The sequence below is a fragment of the Stenella coeruleoalba genome, assembly GCF_951394435.1.
Source record: "Stenella coeruleoalba genome assembly, chromosome: 15".
In the NCBI taxonomy this organism is placed as follows: domain Eukaryota; kingdom Metazoa; phylum Chordata; class Mammalia; order Artiodactyla; family Delphinidae; genus Stenella; species Stenella coeruleoalba.
The window spans coordinates 78,926,458-78,947,640 of NC_137161.1; the positions used below are offsets into that span (position 1 = coordinate 78,926,458).

A 21,183-nucleotide genomic window follows, 5' to 3' on the forward strand; every position below is an offset into this window, starting at 1 on the left:
ACTCCTCAAATGCTTATCGAGCCATGATGTTGGTGGATTATGAAAGGGCGAACAGTTATAGAGGCTATGTCAAGTTCAGGGTTAGCTAGACATTTCTCTGGGCACACAGAAGGAAGTTCCTCTAGAGCTGAAAGAAGTAGCTGCTACCAAGCAATGCAAACTGTCACTTACTTCCTTTATGTTTCCTGAGGCGGTTGCTCCAGGACCCTCTCTGCATACTGCAAGCATCAATAAATGCCTAGGGTGCTGGGGGAAGACTAGGGAGCTGCGCTGAAGGTTGAACATTCACCCAAACATCTACTGAGCATCTACAGTGTCTGTGGACACAGGACTTAGAGCAATTGCACCTACTGTATTCTCAAAGTTCAACTTCAAGGTCATTTTTCCCCAGATGCCTCTAGACACCCCTCATCTAGATTAGGGTTGTCATAGCACCTTGTACAATACCTCTCTTAGCCTAGCGTTTATAAAATGGCATTTTATTTTTATTATTTTTTTAAAATTTATTTATTTCTATTTATTTATTTTTGGCTGAGTTGGGTCTTCGTTGCTGAGCGTGGGCTTTCTCTAGTTGCAGCGAGCAGGGGCTACTCTTCGTTGGGGTGCATGGGCTTCTCATTGTGGTAGCTTCTCTTGTTGCAGAGCACGGGCTTTAGGCGCGCAGGCTTCAGTAGTTGTGGCACGCGGGCTCAGTAGTTGTGGCGCACAGGCTTAGTTGCTCCAGGGCATGTGGGATCTTCCCGGACCAGGGCTGGAACCCGTGTCCCCTGCGTTGGCAGGCGGATTCTTAACCACTGCACCACCAGGGAAGTCCCCTAAATGACATTTTAAATGCCTGTTTTCTGGTCTGCATGTTCTACTAAACTGGAAGCTCTTTGAAAGCAAAACCCCAGATTTTGTCCTCAGCACTGAGCATGGAGTCTTGCACAACGCAGGCATCATATAATCACCAATTGCTGAATTAAATGAGACAGTAATGTAGAGCAGGGGTCCCCAACCACAGGGCCATGGACCAGTACTGGTCCTCTGCCTGGAACTGTGCTGCACAGCAGGAGGTGAGCAGGGCGGGCGAGCAGGTGAAGCTTCATCTGTCGCTCCCCATCGCTCGCATTACCGCCTGAACCATCAACCCCCACCCCCGCCCCCGCCCCGGAAAAATTGTCTTCTATGAAACCAGTCCCTGGTGCCAAAAAGGTTGGGGACTGCTGATGTAGTGTCAAGGATGCACTAAGTGGCACCCCAGGATATCGGGGAAGACCTGTCGTAGTTCAAACGGGATGTTGGAAGAGTAAGTGGTCATTAGGTGAAGAGACAGAATTCCAGGTGGGGAACAGATGTGTGCAAACGTTGGAAGGCATACTAAAGGTGTGAAATTCTCTGTAGTTGGAGCACAATGGTGTTATCTGGGGAGCTAGGGCCCCAGACAGGAGCGGCAGCAGGACAGGATGGTGCAGACCCTCAGTAACGTTAGGGTCAAGCCCATAAAATATAGGTTATGGCGGCAGCCCTGTCCAGAGGATTAAGATGCTCCCCTGGGAAAGAGCCTCCCACCACACCCTGCACACAGCACGTGCCACCAGCTCGCCCGCTTAACCCTGGCCTGCTCGTAAGCTCACTGGACTCGGGGACGCCCCGGGTGGGACGACCAGGGCGGGGCACGCTGGGTGGGACGCCCGGGGTGGGGCACCTGAGACTGGGCGCGCAGGCGCGCTGATGCCTCGAGCCCCATGGGGAGGGCGGGTGCGCGCGCTTCCTCGCGCACGCGCGCACGGAGGGGGCGACGGCCGCGGTGACGCTGTTTGCGCCGGGCGGGCGGCGGCGCGTGAGGCGCGCGATTCCCGGTGCCTTGGGAGCAGTGCCCCGGCCCCCGCCGTTCCCACTGACGCCATGTCGGGCCGGTCTGTCCGGGCCGAGACCCGCAGCCGGGCCAAGGATGACATCAAGAAGGTGATGGCGGCCATCGAGAAAGTGCGGAAATGGTGAGGGGCCAGGGCCGAGGGTGCTGGAGGGGGACGCCGGCCCAGGCCCAGAGCGGCGGTGAACTAGCGTGTGGGGTGGGAGCCGACCGGCGGGCGCTTGGGGGAAGGGGGAGCGGAGAAGGCGGGAGGAGGGTGCTGCTCGCGTCGGCGTGAGGTCAGAGGGCGCGCCAGCCGCAACCAATCAGCGGGTCGCCCGGCCCGCGGGTCCGCCCACCTGCCCTAGGGCAGCGCGGCGCCGGTGGAGCTGCGAGCGTTTGGCGGCGCTCGGTCAATGGGACCTGGTTCGCACGCCGGTCCTCTACGTATGAAGTCTAAGTTAGGTGAGAGCTTCTCGGCAAACCTACATGCCACGGGACCAAGTGGTTATTGGAATTAAAAGCCCTGTGTTTCGCCTAATACGGACCCACACGAGCGAGCTGGGTAGGCATTTTGTCTTGATGGCCTGGGAGCTGTTAGTAGTGGAGTCAGGATCTACCCTTCGTTTGGAAACGGCTCCTGTAGCGTTCGTTGCAGGCGCCGGTTTACCGCCTATTTTGTAGAAACAGTGATGCGTTATCACCTTCAATATTCACAGCCAACTGTTTGCGCCAACTTCTTGAGTACTTTTCTCTAGCTGATTACTACTAATAATTTTAAAGTCCGGGTAGGTGTTAGCTCCCTCCAGGAAGCCTTCTCCAAGTTCTCCTGCCCTTCACTCTCCACTCCCTTTATTATTATTTTTTTAATTAATTAATTTATTTTTGGCTGTGTTGGGTCTTCGTTGCTGCGCGGGTGCTTTTCTCTAGTTGCAGCGAGCGGGAGCTACTCTTCCTTGCGGTGCGTGGGCTTCTCTTTGCGGTGGGTGGGCTTCTCATTGCGGTGGCTTCTCTTGTGGCTCACGGGCTCTAGGCGCGCCGGCTTTAGCAGTTGTGGCCCACGGGCTTAGTTGCTCGTGGCATGTGGGATCTTCCCCCACCAGGGCTTGAACCATGTCCCCTGCATTGGCAGGCGGATTCTTAACCACTGCGCCACCAGGGAAGTCCCTCCACTCCCTTTAGGGTCATTACCTTGGACTTTATTTTCGTGTTTATTTGTCCATTTCTCTACAAGATCAAGTTCCTTAACTCTTTATCAATAAGGGCTTGATATATAGTTGGACTCATAAATACTAGTTAAATAATTAATGATTTTTCCCCTCCAAATCTCATCCTTCTAGGTTTTTTTGGGAAACCTAAAAATGGGCATACCTTTCTCTTCTGGCCATCTCCGTCCTCACCTGCAGCCTAGGGCAGATGAGCATATTCTCTCACCGAGAACTCTTGTACCAACTTCCCTATGATCTGCCTGCTTCAGGACTGGCTCATTCCCCAGTCCATTCATCACATTGTATTTTTCTCAAGGGTGAATCTTCTAGCACTCCTGCTTAGGAAGTAATGCTTCATTGATCTCTTCTTGCTCTTAGGATAAAGACCAAAGATGATCCTTCTTGCCCCACCAGACTGGTTCAAACTGCCCGCTTTCCCAAGATGCTGGCCATCTTTCAGTTGGGGCCACACTTCTGTTTCTGCTACCTGGTGTCCTTCCTCTACCCTCTCCTCCCCCTTGCCTAGTTAACTCCTAGTTGTGCTCTCCAGTTGCTTCCTCAAGGACACCTTTCAAGATCCCCAGTCTAAATCAGGTCCCCGACTGGAACTTTCCACAATTGTATTAGGTCGAAGCATAATATATTGCCTGTATTTGCCTTTTTAACCAGCAGAAGCGGCAGTTTGATATGGTTAAACCTAGTGATTAGGTTTCAAACTGTGAGATGAGTTGTGTGATGTCTGTTTCCAGTTGGAATTTCGGGTCTGTGAGGGTCAGGACTGTGCATCTTGTTCCCTGTGTGCCCAAGACTTAGCATAGGGTCTTGAATATTAAATATTTTTGAGTAAATGAGGAATAAATGAGTGGCTGGCCAGGAATTAACTCCCGTTTCCTAAGTCTTTAGTTCATTCTTCTTTCTGTTACATCATAGTCTCTACATTTCTGTGATGTTACCATTTGCTGAATAGCATCATCAATAGCAGCAGTAACAGCAGTTACTTTTTTTGCTTTTTTGTCCTCAAATTGGGATGCGAAACTTGCAGAAGTCATACTCCAGACTCCCCAACTCTGGCCGTTCATAATCTACACTCTTATTCAACAATGTCACTTGCCTTTCCCTCCCCAGGTATGTGCGGGGTGGGGAGAACAACTCATTTTTTAAGGCTCATCTCAAAAGTAACCTCTTGTAAAATGAAACCTTAAAGCAGCCTTTCCATGGCGGCTTGGCCTTCACCTCTTCCAGAAGCCAGTGTGAGGCTCAGGTCTGTTAGCTGGAAGCATCCTGTCCTGCTCCTGTGATTATTTTTAAATAGCATCGTGTTTCAATCCAGAGTTCCACAGGAGTCATAGGAGTTCTGCCTTCCGTGGGATATCCTGATCTTACTCTTTCAGCCTTCTTCCTTGCCACCTTCACGTGTTACAATGCTTTCTTTACTTATCTTTTCATTGCTATGAGTTCCCAAGAGAGGGACCCTATCTTATATATCCTTTATCTCCTATTGGGCCTTGTATATTAGGGCTTTATAAATATCAGTGGAATTGAATTAATTTTGGGGAAATAAAGAAGTTTACGCCAGATAGATACCTGAATTTGAAAATGTGCTGATACTCTATACTGCTGTAGGCTGTGAGGAACAAAAGGTTTTGGTACACTGTACATGAGCAAAGGTGGCAAGTAGAGGGTTCAGAGCCGAAGGCATTTGATAGCAAAGTGTTTCTGGAAGGGATGATTTTGTCCTGAAAGGTAAGGTATGATTTGACGGAGAGGAAGTTTAGAAAGCACTTAAGATTGAAGGAATGATCTGCTGAGAAGTGGGAAAGCACAGTTATGATCAGAAAATCTATTTTATTGTTTATCAGTTCTAAGAAGTGTCTTTGTTTTAGGGAGAAAAAGTGGGTGACTGTGGGTGACACGTCCCTTAGGATATTTAAGTGGGTTCCCGTGACAGACAACAAGGAGGTAAGTGTGGAAGAAAATCGAAACAACAAAAAGGTAACGTCTCCTTTCTTTCTTTGATTGCCTCTTAATTATAATGGAATGTATTTTCCCAGAATTGAGTTGAAAATACTTCAAGGCATCCTCTGTCATTGGTCCACGCAAAGCCTCTTATTTTATTATTCCCTCCCCTTTATTCCCTTTCCTTAACCCATTCCTCTTTTCCAGGGCTTGACAAACTACAGCCCAGGCCTGCTCCCTGTGATTCAATATAGTTTTATTTGAACACACCTATGCCTGTTTGTTTCCTTATTTGTGGCTGCTTTTGAGTTGTAATGGCAGAGCTGAGTAATTGCCATAACACCTAATGGCCTGCAAAGCCCAAGATATTTATTATCTGGCCCTGTAAGAAAAAGTTTGTGGACTCCTGCTGCCCACTGTAGTTTATTACATCATGTGTTTAATATGTATATATGCCTTTCTAATTCCTCTTCCATGGGTTTATTTGGACACCTGTATATTCTTTTTTTTAAAATTTTTTTCTGCTTTGGGTCTTCGTTGCTGCGCACGGGCTTTCTCTAGTTGTGGTGAGCGGGGGCTACTCTTCGTTGCGGTGCGCGGGCTTCTCACTGCAGTGGCTTCTCCTGTTGTGGAGCACGGGCTCTAGGCGCGCAGGCTTCAGTAGTTGTGGCGTGTGGGCTCTAGGGTGAGTGGGCTTTAGTAGCTGTGGTGTGCGGGTTCAGCGGCCGTGGCTCGCGGGCTCCAGAGCGCAGGCCCAGTAGTTGTGGCACACAGGCCCATTTGCTCCGCGGCATGTGGGATCTTCCGAGACCAGGGATGGAACCCGTGTCGCCTGCATTGGCAGGTGTATTCTTAACCACTGTGCCACCAGGGAAGCCCAACCAGTATATATTCTTAACAGCAATATGAGTTCTCACTGCTCCAAATCCTCATCAACAGTTGGTATAGTTAGACTTAATGTATTAAGATATCTCATTGTGGTTTTAATTTGGTGATTAATGGTGTAATTACTAATGAGATGGAGAATCTTTTCAGCATCCTTTTGGATTTCCTCTTTTAAGAAGTTCCTATTTAAGTCTCTTTGGCTGTGGTCTTTTTCTTAGGACTTGTAGGGATTCTCTGTGTTGTGGACACATACTCTTTATTGATTAAATACTATCTGTACCTTTTTCCATTCCATGGCTTGTCTTTACACTCTGTTTATGCAGGCTTGAGTAACAGAAGTTTTTTGTTTTTGTTTTTTAATTTTATTTTTGGCTGCATTGGGTCTTCATTGCTGTGAGCAGGGGCTACTCTTTGTTGTGGTGCGCGGGCTTCTCCTTCTGGTGGCTTCCCTTGTTGCAGAGTGCGGGCTCTAAGCGCACGGGCTCAGTATTTGTGGCTCACAGGCTCTAGAGCGCAGGCCCAGTAGTTGTGGTGCATGGGCTTAGTTGCTCCGCCGCATGTGGGATCTGCCTGGACCAGGGATCGAACCTGTGCCCCCCGCATTGGCAGGCGGATCCTTAACCACTGTGCCCCCAGGGAAGTCCCGAGTAACAAGTTTTTAATTTTAATATAGACAAAATAATTTTTTACTTTATAATTAGTGCTTTTAAACTTTTTTTTTTTGCTGTACGTGGGCCTCTCACTGTTGTGGCCTCTCCCGTTGCGGAGCACAGGCTCATGGGCCCAGCCGCTCCGCGGCATGTGGGATCTTCCTGGACCAGGGCACGAACCCATGTCCCCTGCATCGGCAGGCGGACTCTCAACCACTGCACCACCAGGGAAGCCCTATAATTAGTGCTTTTAAATGTCTTAAATCTGTTCCTTCTTTGAGGTCACAAAGGTATTCTTCCATATAATCTTCTACAGTCTTGTTATCCTGTTCCCATTTATAACACACCTGGAGTTGATTTTCGTGTATTTTGAAGTAGGGGCCCAATTTCATTTTTTTCCATGTGGGTATGCATTTGTCCCACCACTTGAAAAGACTGTTTTCCTCCTGCTCTGTAGAACCAACTTTGTCATATTCCAAGTGTCCGAATATGGGTCTGTTTGTGTGTGTTGCCTCCAGCTTTTTTTGGTAGCACAGATGACTCTGGTGGACATTCCTTAAACCATTGTCCTTGAGGACTTGTGGGAGGTTTTCTCTGGATTAGATGCCCAGGAGTGAGATTTCTCTGTTACTGGCTGTACATACATGATTGTTTTGACTAGATGCTGGCTGTCAGAGCTCTCTCCTGAATAGCTGCACCCGGATACTTAGTACACTTCCCCAGTTGTGCTGCAGGGCTCCCGTTTCCCACATCTTCAGCAACATCTGATATTATCTAACTCCTAATTCCTAAGTCCTGCCAATCTGATAGACGTAAAGTGGTATCTCTTTGTTTATTTTGCATTTCTCTGAACACTAGGGAGGTTGACAGTTTTATCTCTTCAGATTTACTTTTTATTCATTTAGATTTCCTCTTTTCTGATTTCTTTTTTTTTTGCCCTGAGGCTTGTGGGATCTTAGTTCCTCAACCAGGGATTTAACCCAGACCCTCGGGCAGTGAAAGCACAGAGTCCTAGCCACTTGGACTGCCAGGAAATTCCCCTCTGATTTCTTGTATTTTCCTTGTTCTTGGATTGGGTTTCCTCTTTACTTTTCTGATTTGCATGGCTTCTTTGATTGATATTCTAGATATTCTAAAAGACACCGTGTCTTCTTTTGATTTGTGTTTCCCTGGTATGTCTTGTAATTCTGTTTTTCTCTGTTTTACATTTTTCTGCTTATTGGGCATATTGGGATTAGGTTTAGCTGTGGGTGACAGAAAACTCAAAGTAGTAATGGTTTAAAAAAGTTTTCTTTTATTCTTAGAGGAACAGGAATATGCAGTCTAGGACCGGTGTGGCACTTCCACTCTAAGAGTCCCCAGGGACCCAGGTTTCTTGCAACCTTTCTGTTCCTTTTTTTAAAAAAATAAATTTATTTATTTATTTTTGGTTGCATTGGGTGTTCATTGCTGCGCGTGGGTTTTCTCTAGTTGCGGAGAGAGGGGGCTACTCTTCGTTGCGGTGTCGGGCTTCTCATTGCGGTGGCTTCTCTTGTCGCAGAGCATGGGCTCTAGGCCCACGGGCTTCAGTAGTTGCGGCGCGTGGGCTTAGTTACTTTGCAGCATGTGGGATCTTCCCAGACCAGGGCTCGAACCTGTGTCCCCTGTGTTAGCAGGTAGATTCTTAACCACTGCGTCACCAGGGAAGTCCCACCTTTTTTTTTTAAATTTATATTTAAGAGATTAATGGTTCTCTATTCATTTTACTTTATTTCTATTGTGGTAAAATACACATATCATAAAATTTACCATCTTAACCGTTTTTTAAGTGTACAGTTCAGTAGTGTTGAATACATTCACTTTGTTGTGTAATCCATCTCCAGAACTCTTCATCTTGCAGAGGTAAACTCTATATGCATTAAACAATTGCCCATTTTCCTCTGCTTCATGTTTGACCTTGTATCCAAGTTTGAGCTCCAGCCATCATTCAACACATTCAAGTTCAAGGCAGCAAGAGAGTGGAAGGATGGGCAAATGGTATTTTCATGAATTTAAGGAGTTTCCTAGAAGTCTCCTCAGGACATGTATACTAACTATGTGTGTTCATAATAGCTGTGGCACATTTAGGGGCCGGAAAGGCCGTGAAAATGTCACCATCTAAACACTCTACTTATGGGGACAAGGATTTCTGCCATGATACACTTTCTTTTTTCTCTTCACCTCAAATTCACTTTCAAATTTTTCTTCCGATTTGAAAGTTCCACATTTTATTTTTAATTTTTTTATTGGCTATCTCTAACCTAATAAGACTTACACTTACTATTTTTCTGTATCAGTGTATAACGCTTATCAAAATCTGTGTTTCCCCTCAGAGCCTGAACACATTTTTAACCACCCCTGGTCTCTACCCCCACTTTCATTCCTGCCCTCTCCTTAGTTTTCAGTGGAATTTCAGGTCAGATATTCTGTTCAGATATTTCTGTTTTTACAGACATTTCTTGTTTTAGTCATTGCTTAATTAGACAAAGTAAACATTACTAATTATTTACTAACCCTTTGTACCTATTTATTATTGCTTTCTCTTAGATTCATTTCTTTTCTTGCTGGAATACACCCTTCAAGAGTTTTGCCAAAGAGGGCTTGTGTGGAGAAAACTTTCTGAAAATATCTTTGTTTTACTTTCATGTTTAATTGATCATTTTACCTGTATATGAAATTCTAGGTTAAAAATTATTTTCTTTCAACATTTTGAAACTATTACTCAATTGTTGTGCTTCTGGTTTTCTGTTGAGAAATCTGATGTCAGTCTAATTCTTGATTTCTTTGTAGGTGATTCTTTTATATTCCTGGAAACTTTTAGAATTTCTTCTGTTTGACCTGGAACTTCTGTAAGAATATCCTGTAATGTGGACATCTAGCTTCATTTCTTAACTTTTAGTTTGTTTCATCTCTTTATTCTGTCCTCAATATTCTGACTTCTCAACCCAGTTTTTTTTTTTTTTTAATTAATTTATTTATTTACGGCTGTGTTGGCTTTTCGTTTCTGTGCCAGGGCTTTCTCTTGTTGCGGCTAGTGGGGGCCACTCCTCATTGCAGTGCGCGCGCCTCTCACTATCGCGGCCTCTCTTGTTGCGGAGCACAGGCTCCAGACGCGCAGGCTCAGTAATTGTGGCTCACGGGGCTAGTTGCTCCGCGGCATGTGGGATCTTCCCAGACCAGGGCTCGTACCCGTGTCCCCTGCATTGGCAGGCAGAGATTCTCAACCACTGCGCCACCAGGGAAGACCCTCAACCCAGTTTTTGCTCATTAATCTTTTCTTCAGCTCTATTTCTGCTAATAAACTCGTTCACTTAATTGTTTTTTCTTTTTTTCCACGCTGTGCAGCTGGCTTGTGGGATCTTAATTCCCTTCCCAGGGATCAAACCTGGGCCCCAGGCAGCGGAAGTGCTGAGTCCTAACCACTGGATTGCCAGGGAATTCCCTCATTCACTTAATTTTTATTTTGAACGAGTTTATTATTCATACCAAATTTCCTTTGTTGTTGGTTGTTCAAAACAACTTTCCAGTGTCATCCTTATCTTTCTGAGGAGATTTGCTATGTTTTATTTCAATTCTTCTGTCCCACTAGTCTGCTTCTTCTGGTATAGCTTGTTCTGTTTATTGTCTTTCATGGTGCTTGTTTTCCTCCAGTGTCTGGTTAGTTTTTTCTGTGCACTCATCTTTTATTCCTTTTGACTCTGAGCTGCATTGGCTAGAAATGTGTAACCGTGTAACCGAGGCTTTGTGTTCCCTCCTCTAAATGGATTTAGGGGATGGGATTAGCCTCAGGGTTCAGCCTTTCCCTTTTCCCCTCTCATCTTCCCTTGCCTCCCAGGGAACTCCCTAGTACCAGTCTTCCATGTGCTGCCTTTATCTGGGAGCAGCCGTCCTTGTCCAGCCCAAGGACTTGGTGGGTGAAAGTTAGGGGGGGCTCTGGAGTCACCCTTTGTTTTTCATCTAACCCTGGCTCTGGTGATGCCAGTACCCATAAGGGCCAAAGGTCAGGCTGCTAGATCTCTTGGGTAGTGTGTACATGTGGGGGAAGGACACTGCCAGCAACCCCCTCCCCATTTCTCACATGTAAGACCCTGGCGCTTTCCTATTTCAAGTTCTCCTGCCCAGGACTCAGTTCCTTTTGTCTCTCCGAAGGGCTTCTTACAGTGTTTGTGTTGGTTTCTGAGCTGGGCCCTGAGGTCCATCGGTTTATCTACCTTCCAGTGGTCCATGATAGTGTGCCATCTTCTAAGGTACTGGCATAGACCAGTTAGGTTAGGAAAAATAGAAAATGACCAAATTGGTAAAGAAAAAAATGTGAAGGACATAAGGGAGTGCGGCACTGCTGATGGGAGAGTAAATTGGGACAAACTTTCTACAGGTGAAGTTGATCGTATATGTATACTTAAAAGCTTAATTAACCAGATGGTGGGAATCCTTTCACAGTGTATATGTATATCAGATTAACCCAGGGTACGCTTTAAATATCTTACAATTTTATTTGTCAGTTATACCTCAGTAAAGCTGAGGGGGGAAAAAGCTTTCAGAATATTTATGCCTTTGATCTAGAAGTTTTATCTCTAGAAATTTATCCTCAGGACATAATCATGATGTGTACAAGGTATATCTATAGTGTTGAGCATCACAATATTATTGTTTGTGGTATTTAAAAATTGCAAGCAAAATGAAGATCTTATTGTAGAGAATTCATTAAGTTATTGTGCACCTGTATATCGTAAAGCTTTGTAACCATTATAAAAGATGGTATAGAAGATTATTCAATGGCATAGAAAAAAACTTTTTTATTTTTTAGGAAGTTGCATATTTTATTATTAAACTGTTTCTTATTTTCCTGCAAGGCTGTTGCTTCACTGTATAAAAATAGCACAAGCAAACACAGTATATTGCAAAATTAACATAGTAATGTTCTTAATTGGACACGATACAACTAACAAACTTTTCTCCACTGCCATTTATTTCCAGTGGCAATTTCATTGAGTCTTTTGACCTAAATCCAGGGATGGCTGTAAGCAAGTTATTTTATATATATATATATATATATATATATATATAAATATATAGTTAAGATAACAATGTTATCCTTGAATTACATAATTTTTATAACTAGTTTTACCACAGATAATTTCAGGAATTCTAAATATTATAACTGGAGACTAGCCTAAAAATCATAGGGTGTTGTGAAAAAGATGCAGAGTGTTTATCAGAAATCATGAGGAAGTTAAGGGGTATTTTCTTCAGGCAACATTGTTGAAAGTCGTTTCTTTTGCTAAAAGTTGCCTTTTTTTTTTTTTTTTTTTTTGCGGTACGCGGGCCTCTCACTGCTGTGGCCTCTCCCGTTGCGGAGCACAGGCTCCGGACGCGCAGGCTCAGCGGCCGTGGCTCACGGGCACAGCTGCTCCGCGGCATGTGGGATCTTCCCGGACCGGGGCACGAACTCGTGCCCCTGCATTGGCAGGCGGACTCTCAACCACCGCGCCACCAGGGAAGCCCTAAAAGTTGCTTTTAAAAAATCTATCCACCACTAATTTAAGACAGCTATGCTAGATTAAGTTGTTTCCAACTAGTTTCTTTAGGGGCTCCATTTTCACTCCTCAGTAGATTTTATGTATTTCTCATATGCTTCCTCACTCATTAGTTCATCTAGTTCTGAAGGCTTACTGAGTGTCATCTCGATCAGCCAACCATCTTCATAACAAGATTTGTTGACAAGTCCTGGATTTTCTGCTAGAGCTTCATTATTTTCTGTTACGTCTCCTGATAGAGGAGAATGGAGTTCACTCGCAGCTTTCACACTTTCCAAAGCACCAAATTCTTCGTTTGTTCAATTTTGTCCCAACTTCAGGCAGACTACAGTAAACAACATCTCCCAACGCTTCCTGTGCAGAATTGCTGATTCCCACTGTTCCAACATCATTTTCTGTTGTTACCCATTCATGTTTGTCTGTGAATTTACAACCTGACAGCAGAGCGGGTCCGGTGAGCAGCGCCCGGTCGGTGCCTGCCGCAGTCCCCAGGGCCACAGTGGGCAGGGCGTGTTGGGCACAGAGGTGGTGCGCAGGCTGCAGACTGTGGCCCGCACGCTCCGCACCACTCGCAGCACCATGTTCACAGAGAAAAATGTTTTTAATATGGTGAATGGGGGAGGGGGAGCAAGTTATAATGCTGAATCATGAGCCATTTTCATACAGATGTATGTTGTATCGGTTGTCTCGGGTTGTACAGGTGATTTTCATTTCTTTTTCTGTATTTTCAGAATTTCTTATAGTGAATGCATATTTTATGTGAGCCCAGAATCATTAAAATAAAGATAAATGAGAGATCAGAAAAAAATAATGATAAAGCCAAATGTTGGCATGGGTGCCGTGATGCTCGTACTCCAAATGTATTGCCAGCCTCCTTGTAGAGAGTGGTGGGTGAGCCACAGTATATTTTAAGAAAAATATGTTTAGTTTATACTTTTTGATCTAGAAGGAATTTTTTTTGTGAATTTAGTCACATAATCCAGGAAAAAGTGAAAGTTGAGCATTGTGGGTTTATTCCTACTAGCAATAAACAAAAACAATCCTAAATCAGGTAAAGCTAAATGTCCACTAGTTGAGTAGTGATTAAGTGATTATGATATCTGGAATATTGTGCAGCTAGTAAAAATCATGTTTATGTATCCTCTGCAGTAAAATGGTAAAGTGTAATTACATTAAAATTATGTCTGTATATGAAAAAATGAAGGGAAGGACTGCATGTATGTGTACAGTTGATTTATTGCCGAGCTAGTATTGAGAGTATTAAGAAACACTAAGTTGTATTACTAGTACGATGCACGTACAATAAATAGGCAAGTATAAAAAGTATGAATTAGTAAATTTGAGATTATTCAGATTTGAACTTTTGGCTCTTGGGATGCTCTCATTTGCAAATGCTTGGATTGATGATTTCCTGTCCTGTGGATTATTTCCTTGTTTGTTGCAAGCTAGTGCTTACCTTCCCACTGTGGTTCCCCCACATGTGTAACCTGCATCCTGCTTGAAGGCAGAGGTGGACATGGGAGATCATTTTGAGTGGATGTGGTGGATTGGTGAGGAATAGAGCTAGCAGGGGCCCCTTGTCCTGTCACTGCTTGCATTACATATAAAGTGACTCCTTCCTTTGTCCAGTCAGAGGTCCTTTCTTCTTTCACTTATTTTTCTTCCCTACTGTGCTACTAAAACAGGGATCTTTCTCAAATGGGTATTTGGTGTTTCTCACCCATGCCTGTAGGGAAGGACTGGATAGAGCATTCTCATCAGGGCAGAAAGCAGAAGAGTCCTACAGGGAGCTCTAGTGGAAGACATGTATCTGCCTCTCACTTGCGATTCATGATATTAGCACTGGGAGGGTCCATTTTACTGACAGAGACACTGAGGCCTGGGGACACCTTGTCCAGGATCCTGTTATTCCTCGGGTCCTGGATTCTGAAACCGCTGTTGTTCCTCCTGTTCCTAATCCAGACCTCTCTGGTGTCTCAGCACCTTCTCTCTCTGTGAGTCTTCTGCTTGGCTCTGTCATATTCCTCTTTTTTTCCTTTTCTAGAAAGAAAAGTCAAAATCGAACAGTTCAGCAGCCCGGGAACCTAATGGCTTTCCCTCTGATGCCTCAGCCAATTCCTCTCTCCTTCTTGAATTCCAGGGTGAGTTGCATCCATATGTCTTCCTTGCAGGAAACTGAAAATTTAGATGACCCATTAATAATCAGAAGAATAGTCTGTGTGTCATTTCAGTGCCTACTGTTTTGCTGGTATCTTCCTGGGCACTTTATGGAAGCCTTTTCATTTAAACCTCACAATAACCCTGCAAGAGAGACCACAGTCTCCTCACTTTCCAGTTACGGAAACTGAGGCTCAGAGAGGTGAGGTTACATATCTAAAGTCATATCACTTGTAGGTGGCAGACCCCATGGTGGGTCCCGGTTTTCTGGATCAGAAGCACTTTTCTTTAGACTGTGTATTTGATGAGAGTGCCTCAGAGGAGACCCCCTCCCCCCCCATGCCGGGGCATCTACCCATCCACCCGTAGCCCAAGCTCTGCCTCCTAAACCAGTCTTCGGTAGACGTCCTGCCTGAGTCAGCACTACACTCATAACATTACCTTTTATACCTGTGTGGCAGCTACTGTTTATGAAGCACTTTCACTTCAGTTTCTCATTGTTATCTTTACATTAGCCTGTGATATAAACCAGGCAGTTATCATCATCCCTATTTCAGAAAACTGATGCTTGGAGAAGAAAAGTATTTGCCTGAGCAGAAGAGTGACAGAGCTTTATTCTTTTTTGTGATAAAATGCTACTTCCATTTTAGTATAGAAGGTGGTGGTCATTGTAGGATAAAGACTAGAAAGGGCTTACAATTTTCTCTTCGGAACTAGACTGGGAGCGACCAGGTATCCCCTCCTCACTTCTCCCCCAACCCCTGCAAGGTCAGTGTGGTACAGGAAGAGAATACAAGGGAAATGTTCTCTAGCTGTGTGAGATGTTCCATCATAAAGCTCTGGGAGACAATGGGAGGCTCCATTTCCTCAGTCTGGCCCCTATCTTATCCTTTTTGTTCATTGAACATTTAATGAACTCCTACTATGTGCCAGGTACTGTGTACTGCACTGGAGATTCAAGGACCAGTAAGCCACAGAGCCTGCCTGCACAGAGTGTAATGGAGGGAGACTGGTGTGTAATATAGTAAATGCAGGTGTGCACAGGAAACAGCAGGAGCATAAAAGAGAGGGTGGTCATTTCCACCCAAGGGAGCCTGGACACGAGGCTCTGTGGAGGAGGTGATGCCTGAGCTGAATGTTGGCATGTCTAGGGGCTTTGCAGGAAGACCGGAAAGAGCATGTCATAGCAGACACTGGTACTTGAAGCTGCTCTTAGGTTAGAGTCCAGTTTGGCAGGAGCCAGGGTACATGGGGAAGAACAGCAGGTGGTGAGCCTGGAGATCAGAAGGGAGTTTGTAGGTTGGGATAGGGCCATCTCGTGGGCAGTGGGGAACCGACAAGGGTTTAGAAAGATCATTCTGGCAGTGGTATGAGGTCCAGTGGGGGTGCCTGAGACTGCAGGAAGGGCAGTTGGGTAGCTGTGGCTGGAGGCCAGGCAAGAGATCATGAGGGCTGAGCTGAGGCCACGGGGAGAGGAAGGAATGGGCACAGGCCGAGTCAGGGCAGTGGGTGGGGCAGATTTGGTGACTGGCTGCTGGAGGTCAGGGAGAGGAAGGCCCTGCTGACTCTGTATTTTTAACTTAGGTGGTGACTTTAAGCCTTCAGACAGCGCTTCCCAGGTGGGATCCCACGGTCCTTGAGGCGGTGAGATGGAGCCTAGGCAGGTGCAAGGGCCCAAGCTGACCACCTCCAGACACTATCACCCTCCTTCAGACAGCCGAGAATAGCAGACAGACTCTCATTTTCTACACCTCTTGTATTGTGAGAAAGGTTGAGAGGCACAGATGTGTTCCTCCCTTCACTGGACAGTGGGAAAATACCAGGTCCCAGCTATAAGTGGTGGATAATAAAGAAGGGATTAATAAGCATATCTTGACCTTCCTGAAATATAAATGTTGCATAAACTTAAAGATTCTGGCTGCATCTTGTGGTGCTTAGAATATGTGTCATAAGATAGAACATGCTTAAATTAATCAATTTAGACTCTTGTTGGTAAGTTGCAGTGCACAGAAGCCCCGAGAATGTCTGCCTTTGGTTCAGAGGCTGTTTACAGCCGTGATCATTGTGTGCCTGGCTGTGTCCACGCTGTCTGCAGAGACACCAGGCCCTTGGCTCTGTACTGAATTACTCTCAAAAGTGACCACCCTCAGCTGTTGCCTTTGTCATGTTTGGTTTTCAGATGAAAACAGCAACCAGAGTTCCGTGTCTGATGTCTATCAGCTCAAGGTGGACAGCAGCACCAACTCGAGCCCCAGCCCCCAGCAGAGCGAGTCCCTGAGCCCAGCGCACACCTCCGACTTCCGCACAGATGACTCCCAGCCCCCCACCCTGGGCCAGGAGATCCTTGAGGGTGAGTCTCTGTTGGCCCCAATGAGCGTCTTGGAGGGGCCTTGCTCTTGCTCTTGATGTTTCTCTTCTTTAGAGTCACAGGTTAGAGAATTTGCCCCAGAGCTGGCAGCTTCAAGCCGTTTGTCAGTTGTTTGAGGCTATTTTGGGAATGGTTTTATTTTCGCCTTTCACAGAATGAAGAAAGAAAACAGCAACACAACTGAGCGCCAGGCTCTCTGTAAGGAAGGCACTTTTCATATTTGATGCCTGGTATGACTCTCTCAAAAACCCCATGAAATGGCAGCTGTTATCTCCATTTTACAGATGAGGAAGTAGTCTTAGAAAAGTTCAATTGCTTGGCCATGATCACACAGCTAGTAACTTGTGGAACTGTGTGTCTCATTTCATTCCTTCTAACTTCGGAGCTCGTGCTCTTTGCACTAGATGCTGCGAATTTCTTCTTATAATGTATATTGATTCTGCGGCCTGTGTTGCCCCTTCACCAAGGCGTCTCCACATAGCTTGCAGGAGCACTCCCCCAGCTTGGGGCAGAGATCCCATAGGAGTCTCCTGCCTCAGGAGGCCCTTCAGCTACGCCGACCTTGCTTTTGCAGAGCCCTCCCTGCCCGCCTCAGAAGTTGCTGATGAACCTCCCACCCTCACGAAGGAAGAACCAGTTCCATTAGAGACACAGGTAAGGAGGTGCTTTGGGTTTCCCAGTTTCTAAGAAAAAAGTGAGGGCTCTGTTAATGTGCACTGGCTCTATAGCACGGGATGTGCTGTAGTTGGGAAGGCAGCACGGACGCTGGGCTCCAGGTTATAAGGTAGGGGAAGAGGTTTGGTTATCTGTGAGACAGTGGGGGATGGACTTCCGGGTTGTAATTAGGGTAGAAGGGGAGGTCTGTTTCAGAAGGATGGCCCTGTGATTCCATGCCCTGGCTGCTTCTAGATTGCTGAGGAAGAGGAAGACTCAGGTGCGCCTCCCCTGAAACGCTTCTGTGTGGACCAGCCCGCAGTGCCACAGACAGCGTCAGAAAGCTAGCACCACCCTGGCACCCTTCGCCTCCTGGCCCCAGGCCTCTCTTGCATTCTGGTTCTGGCTGTGCTGTGCTGCTGGGCTAAGGGCAAGCACTGGGCTCCAGAGCCTGCACATAGGAGCCTTCTGGGCTGGAAGGCTGACATAGGACTGGGGGTCGTAACGTCATCTTCCCGTCCCTGGCACCTGTGTCTGCTTGATCCTGAGAAGAGGAGCACTCCTGTCCTTTTTGCACCCCAAGTAGGCTGGAGCATCGGCCACTCCAGGGTTCATCTGTCACCTCCAGGTAGCAGTCTCTGCTCCGGAACCTCTGGACTGAGCTGCTGGTGCTTCTACAAGAGGAAAGAGATGTGGAAGGCATCCTCTAGAGAAGAGAGTGCCTAGGGCTTACTTGAATTGAATGGAGACTGTAGATTCATGGACTTTCGCATAGGGCTAGGGGCCCTGTAGGCTGCTGTTGGAGAATGCCTGAGTAGACTCCGGAGGCAAGGGAAGGGCTTCGCTCCATGAGAGGGTGGAAAAGTCCATATAGATTTCTTGCTATCCTGGCACTTCTGCCCATTCCTGAGGTTATCCTGCCTCTCATGGGCTCTCTGGCTGCTGACAGTCCTTTGTCCCCCACTGTAACCATCCCCTTCCCCCAACACACACGTGCGCGCGCGCGCGCACACACACACACACACACACACACACACGCACGCGCAGCTTTTGTTGTTTCCACCTGGACATTTCATTCCAGCATCCCCTGCCTCCCGCCACGGTCCCCAGCACTCCTGCCGCAAACTCTGCCCCAGCAAGAATTTGAGGTTCTGACAACAGCACCCATTCCCACAGTACTCCTTCAGCTCAGACTTTCTAGAAAGTTCCCTTTTCTTTGAAATCTGCATGTTTAATTGAACCTCGTGATTTTATTTTTTGTTTCAAAAAAGTTTAAGAAAATGGAAATGGGCAACAGTGAGTGAAGACATATTTTAGCACCGAATAGAATATTTTTAAAATTAAACTATTTGAAATATGTCTTGTTGGTAGCTGAGTGCTTCATTCTTGAAGGTTGTGGAGGGCAGGGGCTGGGGGGGGCGTGGTGGCTGAGTGCTAGCGAAGTCACTGTGGGCTGGGCCCTGCCAATTGTCTTCACTCCCACAGAGTGACTTTCTGATGAAAATGATTTGGAGACTCCATTTGAAGTTGTCATGTACTTGGAATTATACTTCTGTCCCCGCCTACACCAAATGAAAACCTGTGTACACTGCACAGCTCCAGGTCCTTAGGAGGCTGACTTTTGTTCTTTAACTTTTGTTTTATTATGGTAAAATACACAACCATAAAACGTACCATTTTTAACCATTTTAAAGTGCACAGTTCAGTGGCACTAAGTACATTCACAGTATTGCGCAGTCATCACCACTGTCTAGCTCCAAACATTTTCATCACTTCAAACAGAAACCCATACCCTTTAAGCCCTTTAAGCCCTCACTCCCCGTTTGCCCCTCCCCCGAAGGCCCTGGCTATCACAAGTCTGCTTTTTGTCCATGGGTTCCTCCTTTTTGCTCCCGATTCCAAAGGAAAACAGTAGAGTCATGGTGGAAAAGAATTCTACATTCTATATCTCCAAGAATTTCATTTCCTGGACTTCCCTGGTGGCGCAGTGGTTAGGACGCCACGCTCCCAATGCAGGGGGCCCGGGTTCGGTCCCTGGTCAGGGAACTAGATCCCACATGCCGCAGCTAAGAGTTCCCATGCCACAACTAAGGAGCCCACGTGCCACAACTTAAGGAGCTGGTGCAACTAAAATAAATATTAAAAAAAAATTTCATTTCCATATTCCCTAAAGCGATTCCTCTCATTTCTCTTAGGGGCTCCAGGTGTCATGGATGAAACTAGAATCCCAGTTAATTCTGTTGCCTTTTTTTTTTGTCATCTCTAGTTGGTTTTTTCGTCATCTTTAGTTGTTTTTTTCTTAAAAATTTAACAGGTACTAAAAAACTTTAATGTCACAGATACTAGAATCATATGTGGTACATGAAGTATGTCTTAATTTGTTTAAACAAAGGAAGCTATTGAAAGTATAATGACCAAGAGACCATAAAAAGTGACCAGGCAGATTTTGGAAAAGAATCAAATAGAGGATCCTTTTAGTGGGGAATAGTATTAAGAAACCTAGATAAACCTAGTTTTGCTGAAGAGGAAGGAGTCTGAGGGAAGAAACAGAAACACAGGACAGATTGTGGAGGGCCTTGAAGGTCACGTCAAGAGAGTTTGGTTTTACTCTGTTGGCTTTAGGAAGCCAACCATTAGAAGCCAAGAACAGGGGAGTGACATAGCAAGATGCCATGGAGAGGAAAGAGAGGGAGGCAGGGGGACAAGTTGGAAGGACCCTGCCAACCTTATCCAGATATGTTTGCACTTATCAAGAGGAGACTTACAGTTCTGTGAGTTTGAGGATAGAACAGCGATAGGTATATGGAAAACAAAGTAAAATACATGAGGCAAACCAGGGGAAACAAAAGAAGAAAGGAAATGCAATCAGTTCACCATGTGGATCATTTGTGAATAATTCATAATCATAAGTTATACACTGACTATTGATTGAACTATTGCAACATAATTATATATGCTTGTATACATGTATGGTGTTTCTGGGGGATATAAGAGGGCTAAGTTCTCATCTTCCACTGACGAAAGTCAACAGCTAATATTAAAACTGAAAAACTAAAGAAAACAGCAATATATATGTTATTTAGAAATAGGGAGGTAAATACCAGAGGAAACAGCTTAATGTATTGAAAATGGGTGCCTGGGGGAAGCAGGAAGTGGATGGGGGAGAGCACTGCAGGGCTTTTTGTAGAACTATTTGTTTTCTTAACTCCATCTATATGTTTCCTTTTTGGAACCATGTCCATTTTACCATGAAAAAAGACATAATTTTAATGTAGTTTAAAACATTTTTAAAGAAGAAAGTCATTACAGTAGTAGTTTTGGCCAGAAATAATTGAAGTAGGATGCAGTGGGGATGGCAGGAAGGGGATGGTTCACGATTTTAGGCAGGCAGAATTGCTGTCATCTGATTGACTCTATGGCTGTGGAGCTCAAGAGAGGTCAAGGCAGAGCCTGTGAGGTTGTGAGGAAGGTGGGGCCATTAATAGAAATAAAAAACACCCACACAGAGCAGGTGATGGAGGGAACAGAGATCACAGACTGCAGATTTGGGATGTTTTGAGGTTTAGGAACCAACAGGACAGGCCGGAAAATACCAGCCAGAAACTGAAACTGTAGGGAATTCCCTGGCGGTCCAGCGGTTAGGACTCCATGCTTCCACTGCAGGGGGCACGGGTTAGATCCCTGGTCAGAGAACTAAGATCCCCCCTATCCACATGGTGCAGTCAAAAAAAAAAAAAAAATGACAAGCTGAAACTGTCTAATCAAGGGTTTCGGTGTGCATCAGTGGAAGAGGGGTGTTAAAAAATCTTGTGTCAGTTAGCTCCATTGTTTGTAAATTGGAGCCATAGAAAGAAATGGAGGACAACCACCAAGCAATAGTCACATTAAAGTTTATTATTTTTTTCTATTTTAAAAT

General features: G+C 45.6%; 1 protein-coding gene and 1 pseudogene across 2 annotated transcripts; one reads left to right on the top strand and one right to left on the bottom strand.

Moving 5' to 3' along the window:
- Positions 1 to 1,702: 1,702 nt before the first annotated feature.
- Positions 1,703 to 18,609, top strand: BCL7B (BAF chromatin remodeling complex subunit BCL7B). The gene is made up of 6 exons (XM_079944441.1): positions 1,703 to 1,979; positions 4,926 to 5,001; positions 14,133 to 14,229; positions 16,425 to 16,595; positions 17,188 to 17,267; positions 17,523 to 18,609. Exons 1-6 carry the CDS (start codon positions 1,714 to 1,716, stop codon positions 17,613 to 17,615), a joined length of 783 nt encoding a protein of 260 aa, XP_079800567.1. The 5' UTR covers positions 1,703 to 1,713; the 3' UTR covers positions 17,616 to 18,609.
- On the bottom strand, positions 12,151 to 12,669 carry LOC307198835 (glycine cleavage system H protein, mitochondrial-like; annotated as a pseudogene). Its single transcript has one exon. The product of its transcript is annotated as a glycine cleavage system H protein, mitochondrial-like (transcript).
- Positions 18,610 to 21,183: the final 2,574 nt, after the last annotated feature.